The 13,511-nt window shown below is 25.3% G+C and overlaps 1 protein-coding gene across 2 annotated transcripts in view; it reads right to left on the minus strand.

The window, feature by feature from the left end:
* Nucleotides 1-13,511, minus strand: part of LOC122848033 — a 46,081-nt gene that overhangs the window by 8,879 nt on the left and 23,691 nt on the right. For both annotated transcript variants that reach the window (XM_044145817.1, XM_044145811.1), the window contains exons 5-6: nucleotides 8,048-8,412; nucleotides 5,209-5,272 (exon numbers count right to left, since the gene is read on the minus strand). In XM_044145817.1, the coding sequence (XP_044001752.1) occupies nucleotides 5,209-5,272; nucleotides 8,048-8,412 (429 nt within the window). The remainder of the gene's footprint in view (nucleotides 1-5,208; nucleotides 5,273-8,047; nucleotides 8,413-13,511) is intronic.

Genomic DNA, 13,511 nt, shown 5'->3' on the forward strand with positions numbered 1-13,511 from the left:
ACATTTACACGATTTGTTGGACTGCTGTCAAAACAGAGAAATTCGATCGTGCTGCATGATTTGAAAATACATAGAAAAATTCATGGATTACAGTAATAATTTTTCATATTATTAAAATATAAAAAATATAAAAATTCAAAATGATATATCATTATATATTTGTATCAATATATTTTATCTCTAATTTTATATCTAACTTTGGTAAAGTATTATTCATAAAACAGCATGCTGTATATTTCAAAAGAACTTGATAGTATTTTTTTTGTTCATTCAACTCTTTTTATTTATTTTTCTTTTTTTATTCTATATACTGGATATAGTTGGAGGCTTTTATAATAGATCAATAAAATTTAAAAGTAGCCTAAACAATTCATACTGCTCAAATAATCTCCAACAACTCAGTCGGCATTAAATTTCACTTATATAAATGATAATTTTTTTACTTATTATTATTGTTATCAATTTTTTTTTTTTTTTCATTATTTTGTTGATGGCTTCTAGTCTACTGAATTAGTTCTAGGGGGCATTGAAAAATTTTCGTCCACGAATAGCTTGAAAATTCGAAACGTTTCTATTATTGGTTAATCATGTGATCAAAATACACTTAACATAATGTCAAGCCAAGTGTCGATTTTTAGACTTTTTTATTCATTTTTTTTCATCTTTGTTTTTCATCGTTTATTTAGCGATACTACCTTCAAGTATAAAAGCTGAATGCATTGAATTTTAGCACTGACCTCCGTCACTGCATACTTGAATTTATCCTCTCTCGTTCACATTGTTTTTAGATAGTCACATCATTGCTAAGACGAACAATCGAACATCTATTTTTTACCACAGAAAAACATTGGCAGTCTAATGATTTCGAAATGCACAACTATATGACAATTGCAATTCTTTTATATAGTTTATCTTAAACGGATACAACTCTCGCAACGAATCAATTAAATTTAGAATATTTTTTAAATTTCTATGATTCCAAATGATTTGGCATCGTTTAGAGATGCCACAATTTAATTTAACAACGCAATAAAAAATACAAAAAAAAAATAGAATGTTGATTTAAAAAAAGTCCAGAAATGGAATAGATTTTAGAGTCTCTAATTTTTTTATACAGGCAGGAGGGAACAATTTTTTTTGCATCTAATAGTTTAATATATTTCTAACACTGAATTCCTTTTTTTTTATCTAAAATTGTCGAAACGATCGTTTCGAGGTTTTTATAAAAATTGCTTAATAATTTTCTTAACTACGTTGATGAAATAAAACACCCAGCGATCATTTCTCAAGACTTAGAATTGTTATTACACGATAATTTTTGTTGCTTTGTATTTAACATTAATTTTCTTCATTTATTCATTTATTTATTATGCAAATTTTAAATACTTTGGATACACCATTGTCTGATAATTATTATTCAAAAAAATATCAAATATATTTGTAAACTTTTTAAACATGTCATTGAAATGATATTAAAAAATATTTTTTAAATAATTTTACATGTATTTGATCTTGAAAAGAAAAATGTTCATAAGACTTTTTCAATAAATAATACATTTTTATTTATTTTTTTAAAATTGGAAAATAATATTTTGACGATTTTATTTCCAAGACAATTTTAAATTTTTATTGAAGTCTTTTTCTTGTATTTAAATGATATAAACAAAAGCGTTTATCAATCAGAGTAATTGCAAGAAAAAAAAAAAACAAATCGTCGTCAATAGGCTGATTAATTATAGAATAAAATGGTGAATACTATAAATAATCTTATTTGTATGGTGTAACTATACATGTTTTTAGATCTCCGTTATTTCTGTGAATGTTTATTTAAGAAGTGCCACAAAGTGCTACGGTTGAGTTATCTTGGCTAGCGTCACCAAGAAAATGCATCCATCCATGCCATGAATATGAATGTGTGTTAGTTTCAAAACAGCCGGTTATAAGGTTAATCGGTCATATAAAAACTGGGGTGTATTGACTGGGTTAGTATTGGCATATATAAACATTTGCTGTTAAATTCCATAGTCGTAATAATAAATAATAATAAAAAATTGAAAAAAAAATATATATATCCATTTATTTATTTAATATGAATGTTAATAAAAAAAAAAAAAAAACCCACCGATTTACAAAAAAAAAAAAAGCCAAATCAATTATTCAAATTAAATTTTGAAGTTAATAAAAAAAAAATACATAATTTTTTTTTAAATGCTAAATTTATAAAAATAATTTAATTTTTTTTTTCTTTTTGTATATGTTAATTTTATTTACATAAACAAGTACATGATACAAATTTCACAATTTATCTTGCCACAGATTCTTTTTCTAAATTTTGATCAACAGATATTTGGCAATGTCAAGTAACTAAGATAAATTCAATTGCCAGAATTCGATTAGTATATTGAGAAAAAAATAAATTGAAAAAAAATATTATCTCTACAGGATACAGATCAATAATATACCAATTTTAAAAACAATTTATATTATTGCAAATTGTATTTTAAAAAATGAGTAATATTTTTTCGATTTTTCTATTTTTAACATAATAAGAATGTGAAACTTATTCAACTGAATTGTGAATGATGCTCAATATGTAGTTTACTTTAATCAATATTTATATAGATGAAAAAAAAAAAAAAAAATTAACTACAGTGCAGCTGGAGAAGGGCTCGAATCAGCAAAAGTTGATTCATTCTGCGAGTAAATTTTTGTCAAGTCGGTATTCTGATGGAGCGAAAAATTAGAACTGCATTCCACAAGAGTAGGTTGTGAGTCTCTCCCTCTCTTGTATCAGAGGGTAAGAGGCACGTTAAAAAAAATAATAAAATAATAAAATAAGAGAAGCAACAAGCTTAATGCGTTGAAGCGAGTGGCCGTTGGCCCCGCGCCGATTTCTAAATGGCTGAAATTAATAAAAAGTTGAAGAACGATAAATTAGACCGGCGGCGGCACCGTGATGCGAGAAAAAGGAGTCCATTTCTTTACTCCTTCAATTCATTCGTTTTTAAAATTAAAACAAGCTAAGTCCTTATGCAGAGTGCAGTAGGCGATAATAAGTTTTAAATATACAACCTTCAAATTCTCTATACGTATTTATAAATTTTTATATTTTGACAGTCATCAAGACAAAAATACTATTCAAATCGATTTGTTAATAAAAAAAAAAAAAAAAAAGACTAGTCTAGATAATAAAAATCAATATACCAAAGTATATTTTGAAATTGATATATAAATTAATTTGAAAAATAAAAATAAAATAATTAATTTTAAATTGAAATTTTGTGTTATAAAGAAAAATAATTTTTACATTTGAGTTTGAGAATCAATATTTAATTTGAAATTAAATTTCCAATATTTTATTAAAAATATTGAATTGTCAAAAAAGATAAATTTCAATTGATCTTAAAAAATCTTGAAATAAATAAAGACGTTAGTTTTTTTTTTTATCGAAGTATATTTATAAATTTGAATATAAAATATTTTTTTATTTTATTTTCTATAAATATACATATAATCAACGAAGCAGAAAGGCATCACAATATTGTCGGAAGAGTAAGAGGCAAACTGAGACAAGAAACGAGTGCGAGATGCGTTGTTCATGATAAGGTAAAGGCTTTTTAAAAGTTCTGATCGTTCTGATGCTCCTCCCAGAAAAAACTACATTTCCGAGTTTCATTCATTCTTATATGTTAAACAATTAACGCCTCTTTTTGTGAAAAAAAAAATAAATAAATATCCCACGTATATAAATTCAGTCCAAAATCAGTAAACAAGAAACGAAAAAATTGATGTGATTTTATGAGGATTAACCAAACAACGAGTCACATTTATTGGCTCGTGTGAACACGCTTAATTTTTTTCATTAGCATTATATTCTTGACATTTTTATATTTAAAAAATTTAGAGTAAAACATGAATTAAAGTGTAAGTATTAAAAATTTTTTACTTGTCAATTTTATACATTTTACTCAAATTTAAATTCAGAATATATATTGGCTGTACTTTGCAAAGTCCATTGAAGTTCAATGGACTTTGCATCAAATAAATATTTCCACTTCATCATACTGACAATAATGTTGAATTAGTTAAAGTAAATCACTTTGATTGAGATAATTTTTATCCAATAAACTTGAAGCTTTTCATCTATTAAAAATATGTAATTATATTTATTAACATAACAGCTCTTATTTATTTTTTAATCAACTCCTAAAATGACAAGAATTTCGGCTGGAATTCAGACATTTCTTACCGATGGAACGGAATTCGGCAATTGCCCTTCACATTCAATAATATATATGAAAGAAAAAAAAATAATATCAATTAAATGACGGATATTTTAAAGATCAAAAAATAAAATTTATTTGATTTATTTTAATTTTATATTTGTTTATTGTTTTTGTTAATGAATGAAAATAATAAAAAGAAAAAAAAAAAGTTTTTATTTAGTGGTAACTATAAGATTATTGTATATAAAAATTATGTTTGTTAGATTATGCATATGTGAAAGAGAATAATACGTTTAAGCCCAAAGCGACCAAGCAAGCAACTATACTAATTGGCCACTTTGTTCATTTATTCGATTTATTTAAATTATGGGACAATTGACAGTAGGCATTCTATTTTTTAAATCTCCCCGTTCAACCGCAGATGATTGGATGAGATTGGCGTGAGACACCAGCCCCACAGATTCCCCAGTTGTGGGCTTAATCAACTTTGATTGCTGGCCTCCAACTATCACTGTCTCACTCAAACTTTAAACATACATTTATGTATATATGTATAAAAGAAATTATTAATATATATTAATAATTTCAACTAGCTTTACTTCTTGATTTATCACAAAAGAAAGATTTTTTATTGTATCAAACAATGTACGCCAATTTTAAATATATATGTATAATTTTAATACTTCCTTATTAGTAACAACCAATATGATAAATTGAACTTCTTAGAAATTCATCTAATAACAGTTTAGGAAAGAATATATATTCAATAAATATATAAGACACTAAAAATTATATTGCAAAGATAATTAAAATGAAAAAAAAAAAGTTATGATTAATTTTTTTCATGATTCCCATAATCATGTTGGTAGGCGGATATTTCAATAAAGGGGAGAATTTGTTGGCTTTAAATATTCGTCACTAAAATATTTTTTTAATTTTTAGAAAATAATAATAATTGTAAATATTATTTTTGCAAACTTACCAGATACCTTTGGATCCGTTGTTTCCATTTTGACAGACGAAAGATTGACTATTGACGGAGTTAACTGAAATCAAATTTAAACAAAAATAATAATTTATTTTTAAATTGATATAGAAAAATAATTTATTATTTATATATACTGCGTGTGATGGAATGAAAAAAAAAACTAAAAATAATTGTCATTGTTAATTCATTGAGTGTCAAAGATTTCCGGTTTTCATAAAAGCGTAAAAGTTTTAAGGTAATAATATTATTTAGCAAAAAAAAAAAAATACTACTGTAATGTTGTATACTGTCACGGTTTGTCGTTGAACGGATCAGTGACCTTGCTTTTAAGCGTACAATGACATTCTTGATGGCATCGAATATTTAAACGAACTTCCGGTTAATCGACAAGCCCTCACGTTTTCTTTCTTTCTCTGCTTCTCTACATTATTATTTTTTTTTTTTTTATTTCTTTTGATATCTTCGATAAAAAAAACCGACTGCTAAGTGACCCCATGACTCGCACATAAAAACATTTATTTTAAGACATTGAAATAATTGAAATTTCATTTTCAAACTAATTGACATGGCAAGTTAATGATCCCGTTCAAAGTTTTATAAAAAAAAATATATATTTTTTTCTTTTTTTCCTCTGTATTATCCACAAATATTAATATCATTTTTACAGTTAAATAACCATGACGGATATATATAATTTGAAAAAAGAAAAAAAAAAAAAATACGCAGCCTTAGAAAACACAATGAAATTATTCGTGAATCCTCTACGATTTCAGAAGCCTTACATACAATTCTTTAGATACAATATACTTGACGTCAAAATTTATGTAAAAGGTCAAATTGTAACATTACATACGTACTTACAACTTATAGATCTCTATTAAATATATTTTTATGAAAAAAAAAATATTATTTCAAGACATATTCAAAGAAAGAAAGAAAGTAAATGAAGACTATGTTATTTTAATTTTTAAGAACTTTTTTTTTTTTTATCTTTCTTTGTTGACATATGGATGCGATTAAAGATTCATAGATTCTGAGTGCATTCATAATTTGCATATACATATATATATATAGCATAGAGTTTGTATTGAATAAGGGTGGGTGGGTGGGTAAATATAGAAGAGAGAGAGGAAAGGAGGGCCCAATGCAATAAGTTGACGTTATGACTAAGGTGGGGGCGCCATGAACGCCATGGGGCCCGCAAGCAAAGTCTGCAAGAAAAGTTGGGGGGCGCGGACTCTTGGCGTCCTAACGTTAGGGTATATGAGAAAACAATAGAGCTGATTTGCAAACAATAGAATAACGTTAAGAGTCGAGTATTATACCCGTTGCTCGTTACTTTTTTTTTTATATATATTTATATATATTTTTTTTCACTGTGTGTGCTGTAATGCTGGAGTACGTATACTGACTGCCACAAGAGCATATGCTCATTAATATTCAAAGGCGAAAAGTAATGTAAACGACATAACAAAAATCGGAAGAATAATTTCAATTCTTTTCACTGGAATAACAACCAACAAAAAAATAATATTTAAAAAAAATTTAATAATAAAGAGGGAGGGAAATATCCCCCTCTTGAGACTTACAAGTTCCATTGGTCTTTATGTATATACTTTTGCATATTTGTCATTTTTTTTTTTTTTTCATATATTTTTATATTTTTGTAGTTCGTTGAGCCCGAGCTAATATTTATTCATACACAATATAGTATGTCGAGTTGCAAGAATATATTTACAAGAGTTTGAGAAAAATATATAATTTTTTTTATAATAATTTACTTTGTTGTTGAAATAAATGAAAATATTATTTTCAATTGTAATATAGTGCTGCTTTTGATATAGTTTAATTGATGAAAAATATAAATTTTTATTTATAAATTATTTCAAGGTAAACATATGACCAATGAAAAATTTTTTTTTCAGTGTGGGGACGAGTCCTGTTACCCGAGTTCGTTAAGATTAACTACTATCCGATGAAAATCTAATTCGCTATGAACGATTAACAAAGAAACAATGGTTTAACAAATGGAAAAAAAAAAAAATCTATACAGGCGTGTCTAATTTATGATTAGGTATATATAACTTTGATAATTCGTTTCTCGTCAAACTTGCTATTTTTATTTTATTTACAAAGTTAAATTTTTTATTTATTTATTTTATTTATTAATTTTTTTTTTTCGCCTTCTTTAACATTTTATACTAATCGAGTTATAATAATTTTTTTCCATTTCAAACTGCGATGCGAATTTATTGTAATTGAAAAAAAAATTTAATTCATGCACTATGTATACAAACTTTTAAAATATAAAAATAAATTAATGTCAAGTGCGATAAATACATGCAAAATAAATTTTTTATTTGATAAAATGATTGTAAAGTTTTTTAAAAAAATTATATAATAAAGTTAAAAATCAAATATAAATTAGAATTTTTTTTTGTCGTCATTTCGAGAATAAGGTTATTTCACTTTCAAAAATAATTAATTGAATGTAAAATCTCAAAGCACAATGACAGTTTAAAATTCTAGTGAAAAATAATTTTTGATTTCGAAATATATATATTAAAAAGAGAACAAATTCATAGTAATTTCAATTATTTTTGTGAAAGCATTTAATATATATAAATGAATAATATAGGTCAGTGCATTATCATGTGTTAAAGTTGCCAAGTTTAATATTAATTATTTTAAATTTGAGAAAGTTGAAAAAAAATTTAAATGATAATTATTTAATATAGACTGTAACATTATAAAGTGAGAACAATAGTTTAAAGAAATAAATTATTTTTAACCTTTAAACTTGAAAATAAAAAATAAATAATTTTTTTTTTACCTTTGATTCTTCAGACTCTTCTCTATTGGTATCTTGAGAAAATAAAACATTTCCCATATGAGCTTGTAGATTTTGCTGTAATAACTGTGCCAATTGTGGATTTTGTAAAAGTGTTGCTGGATTTTGTTGGAGTAATTGAGCGAGGGCGGGATTTTGTACAAGTATTTGACTTAGTGGTGACTGGTTAAGGGACTGGAGGGAATGAGGAAGACTTGGTAAAATAACATTTGTGATTTGACTTGACTGGGATAAATTACCCGAAGGATTCTGTTGCCTCCATGGACTTTGGGGTGTATGAGGCGGCGTTGGGGGACTACCTGGGGCCATTGATGATGTGTCCTTTTCTTCCTTCAACTTGACTTTTCCTGCAACAAAAAATTTGTTTATTAATATTGTTTTTTTTTTTTTTTTTTTTTTTTTGATGAAAATAATTTGGAAAATTTGATGACAAAAGAAGGTAGAAAAAAATATTTAAAAAGAAAACTTTAATTAAAGCTAGAAATAAAATTTCGTCGTTCAAGAAAAAAAAAAACATTTGTAAGGCCTTATTTTATTGTAAGTTTCATTAAAATTTATTGAGTGCATGTCACGGGCTTTAAATAACAAAAATTATTTTTCAAATTAATATTTCCCATGTCCATCCATTATACCATAAAAAAAAAATGATTGATTTGAATTTAGTTTTTTTTTTTTTTTTAATTAATTAAAATATTCCTAAATGAAAAAAAGAAAACTAATCTCAATTTAAGAAAATTTTTTAATTTAAATTTGACCAGAATAAAAGAAATAAAAATTTCACGTTGCTTTCAATCTCATTGAGAAAGTAATCATTCAATCAATCGTTACGGTATATAAACATTTTTTTTTTTTGTGGATAAAAAAAAAAAAAAGCTTAAGAAATCGACACTTATATCATGTTTTTCACTTTGAGAAGATACTCCGATCTGTAAACGGGTCACACGGTTATAAAGAAGTATTATTATCATCTCAATTACTATAAGCAATTGATCGTACATTTTTGATGGGGTTGGATTTCAAATTTGCAAAGAAATCGGTTAACCCCGGTATGACTAACTCAATTTTTCTTGGGGATTAAATCGAGCATGTACATTTTTTTTTTATTTTGGAGAAATATATATATCGAAAAATAAAAAAAAAAAATGAATGCTATTCTCCTTATAGGTACACACGCCAGATTCTCAGGTATATTATTTGTTCTACGGCAGTATTTTACCTGCTTGGATATATGGTTCATGGAGCTTTGGCATTAGGGTGACGAAAAACAAGCAGGAATAAAAACTTCCTTATAAAAAAAATTTAGAAAAAAAAAAAATTATGAGAAGTGGAATAGAGGGCACAAGTATATATATAGGATAAGAGCATTTTTTTTTTTCTTTCTTTTTTTCACTGATGAGGGGTTAAAATAGGGTAAGAGTGAGTTAATAGTCGGTAAAACGGTAATTCACCCTTTGACCCTGGTTTTTTTGTGCCGTTTCTTCAAGTTTTTTTTTCTCTTTACTTATAAATATAAAAAATGGGATATGAAAAAAAAAAAAAAATAAATAAAAGGTTCATCCAATCCTGGGTCTTGGTTATTTATATATATTTCTTCATTTATGAAATTATTTACTTGCACGGAGAAAAATTTTCACTGAATATTACTATGGTGCCACATTACCATAGAACCATATTATGATTATTAAAAAATTTACTGTCATTTAAAAAAATTGTAGAAAAATTAAAATGTACCATAGCGATTTTGTCATGAATAGAAAAATTACAACGCATAAGTACAGAAACCAAATAAATAAAATAATCAGTCAAAAGTAATTGCATAGCATATTTTTCTGCTTTGTTTATTTCTACTGTTGATGGACAAGATTAAAATGATCCTCTGAATTTACAATGTACCATAGTAATTTTAATAACTGGATGTATACTAACAAATACAATATTTAAAATTACAATGGGCCATAGCAAAATTGATGAAGGTCTCATGTGATTTTTGTCGACTGCGCATGACTTGCTTACAAATTGTTAATGTAAAACAAATAATATTTCTATATGTTGTAATAACTCGTAGGATTTGATGATAAAATTAGGCTTGAAATGACAATATACGAGCGTTTATAAACATAATAAATGCGTTATCGCAAAATTACTATGGTACATCAAAGGTCGTACAATAAGTGGCTTTTCAATGAATTGCTATGGCCTGTATTTAATATGATGCTCTAATGGTTCCATTACTGTAACATTGCTATGGTATTATATTATTTTACTTGTGCTTTAAAGAACATTAGAAAAAAAAAAATTCTAATGATATAGACTCAGAGATGAAATATAATAAAAAAAATATTGAAAATAAAGTAAGGGTGAAAATGAGACTCAGTTTGATGACATGCAATTGTTATGCGTAACTGTAGTTTGTGCAGATAGATGAGATGATGTAACGGTTTAACACAGTGCATTCGGGAATTTTCAAAAGGTGGAATACATGAATTTATCATTCTCATAGTAACAAAAAGGGTTAACGACCATATTTTTTTGACAAATTTTTGCATTTGATGAGGGTTTTTTTATTTATTCAAAGTTCAATTTTACAATTTTTGAAGATTAAAAAGATAAGGGACTTTGTGTTAAATATTATCTACTCAAAAAAGCTCATTGAATTAAGACGAATAATTGTTCAAATAAATGTAAATTACAGAGCTTATTTTTTAATGGAAAATCCCTGTTTTTGGTCGACTCGGTTTTGAGGTTTAATTGTTTTTATTTACCAATAAATTATTGGAATTTTTTGGTGTAAGATATAAAAATGTAATAAAATTTTTTAACAAAAATTCAAGCATAGAGTAAATTTTTTGTGGCCAAAATAAGATTCCAAATTTATAATTTATTCATTGTTATAATAATTACGAAGAATAGAATGTTCTTGTAAATTTTTGAGTAAATATTTTTTTTATAATTTTGTATTACACTAAAAGAGATTGATCAATCCATCTTTGATCACTGTATGATAATAACTTTTTAAAATTTGAATGAAAATATTATTTAAAAAAAATTTCAAGTATCTTTTGATCTTTTATTATATTATTTTATTTTTATCTCCAATTCTTTTTTTTTTTTTCTATTAATTTTATAACGTCAAAATTAGTTTTTTGACGTCACTCAATATGTGCTTCCGTTGGAAATTTCCAAACTGAAACCACAAAACTATCAAACTTTTTTTGGTAGAAAAAAATTTGTAATTCAGATTTTGGACTAGTTAATAACAAAAAAAAATTAATAATAATAAATTATAATCATATATAGGAAGATAAAATTCATATAGATTATTCATCTGTAACACTTGTGTCAATTATATTAAAAATAAAAGTATAGTGTCAAGTCCACTTAAAATATTTATTATTCAATTTAGTTTCTATTTATTTAAGCAGTTAAATATATTAACTCGAAGTAATATTTTATTTTACCAGGTTTATATCTTGATGTTTAGTTAATAATCCCGTAATACAATAACAATTTCTATTATCAGAACATTTATATGAATAAAGTGTCGTTAAAAAAAAAATAGTGTCAAAGGCGTTTGGTCGAATTTTTTTTTGATTATCAGTATGATGTTACTACATGTGAGAACAATGAAAATTCATAAATTTATAATATATTTATAAAATTTTAAAACATGTACTTGATGTTAAAATTATCTACTTGGTTTTTGTGCTGCAATTTTTTATTAAATCTATAGAACTTTAAAATTCAAATGACATTATTTCTTTGTTAATTAAAAGGATAACATTAACTATTATATTAATTATTTTCATGTCACTTAGCTTAACTAAAAAATGCTAAATTAACATCCCAGAGTGTAACAGCTTTAAAAATTTATAGACTTTTCAATTTAATTTCTTCTTTATTATAAAAAACACATTTAGTTTCGATCATGTATGTCGAGAAACAAAAAAAATATCTATCCATATAAAAATATATTTAAAATAAACATACAATGTTAAAATGTTAAAATTGGATTCAGTGTTTTAAGGCAGTCAAAAGATGATCTTAAAGACCCTATGGAAAAACTCCTATATATAGCACAGAGATTTTAATCAGTTTGTTAAAAATTCCCACAGTACTTATAATGACTAATTTAAAAATAGGAATTCCTAACAAAAGGTCATTTACAAAAAATTAAAAAAAATAAAAAAAAAATTAATATAAGATTTTAAAAGTATGTGCAAACAGAAGATAGAGACCCACCCACACTCATACAAATTGTCTACCATAATTTTAAAATATATGTATATATGTATAGACCTAAGAATGCCTACTGATGGATTGGTCATCCGTGATTAATTTGACAAGCTGACTTTCTGGTTTTGGGGAGAGGATAGTGGTATAACTTATAATAAAAAAAATACTGACAAGTCTGAATACTTGGGTTTCTATCTTCTCTCTTATACTTATTAAATATTTATCTCTTTTCTTTTTACCTAATTTGCTCTATATAGCAAATTTCATATACAAATATATTTTTTATTATGTATAATTAAACCTCAACGACATATTCATTATGCTCTCAATAAAATTTATGCAATATTGCATTATTAGACATTTTATTGACATCACTTCTTAACTTTTTCTCCATTCGTTCATCTTTAAAACTGAATATAATTATTGAGAAACATAAAAAAAATAAAACACATAATAAAAATTAATTTATTTTTATTTATATTATTTTTATAGTGTAAAAAATTAATCAATATTTTTTTACTTATTGCTCCATTACGTATAGTTTATTATCGAATAAATATTTGATGAAAAAAATTGCTATATGGAATAAAAAATAAATTAGACAGCATTAGTGAAACAAAAAAAAAAAAACAGGCAGATTCGATTGATGGAATTCGAGGTCTTGTTTCAGGTAAATTATATAAATTTCGAAAACACGTAATTATAAAATTGATGGTCACTTTTTTTTTTTTTTGTCTTTTGGTGAAGTCAATATAATACAAATGTTATAACGATTTGTATATTTCTATCTAATATATATTATAGAGATTGACAGATTGATGGCCTTCCTCATAAATCAATAAAAATGGAAATCACAAAATTATTACGTATTCATCTTCTCATCGATGCCAAGCATACACATCTCGCTAATGATGAAAAAAAAAAAAAATTATTTAAAAACACGCAAATAATAGCCAATAGCTGACTGAAAGAAAAAAGTTAAAAAGTTTAAAACCTTTGTTAAATAATATTTGTGAGGTCTGTATATACTAATTATAAGAATACTGGAAATACTCAACGAATTATCTCCATTTTAGTAACTTTTCTAACCGAGTGATATATATACGTTACAAACTTGTGCACATCAGTGTTATTCAGGTTTAAAAGGATCCCATTGAATTCTAAATTTAAATGGATGTCCAAGTGTCAGCAAGCTGACGAGAAAAATAAACAA

Source organism: Aphidius gifuensis, linkage group LG1 (genome assembly GCF_014905175.1).
Source record: "Aphidius gifuensis isolate YNYX2018 linkage group LG1, ASM1490517v1, whole genome shotgun sequence".
Classification (NCBI taxonomy): domain Eukaryota; kingdom Metazoa; phylum Arthropoda; class Insecta; order Hymenoptera; family Braconidae; genus Aphidius; species Aphidius gifuensis.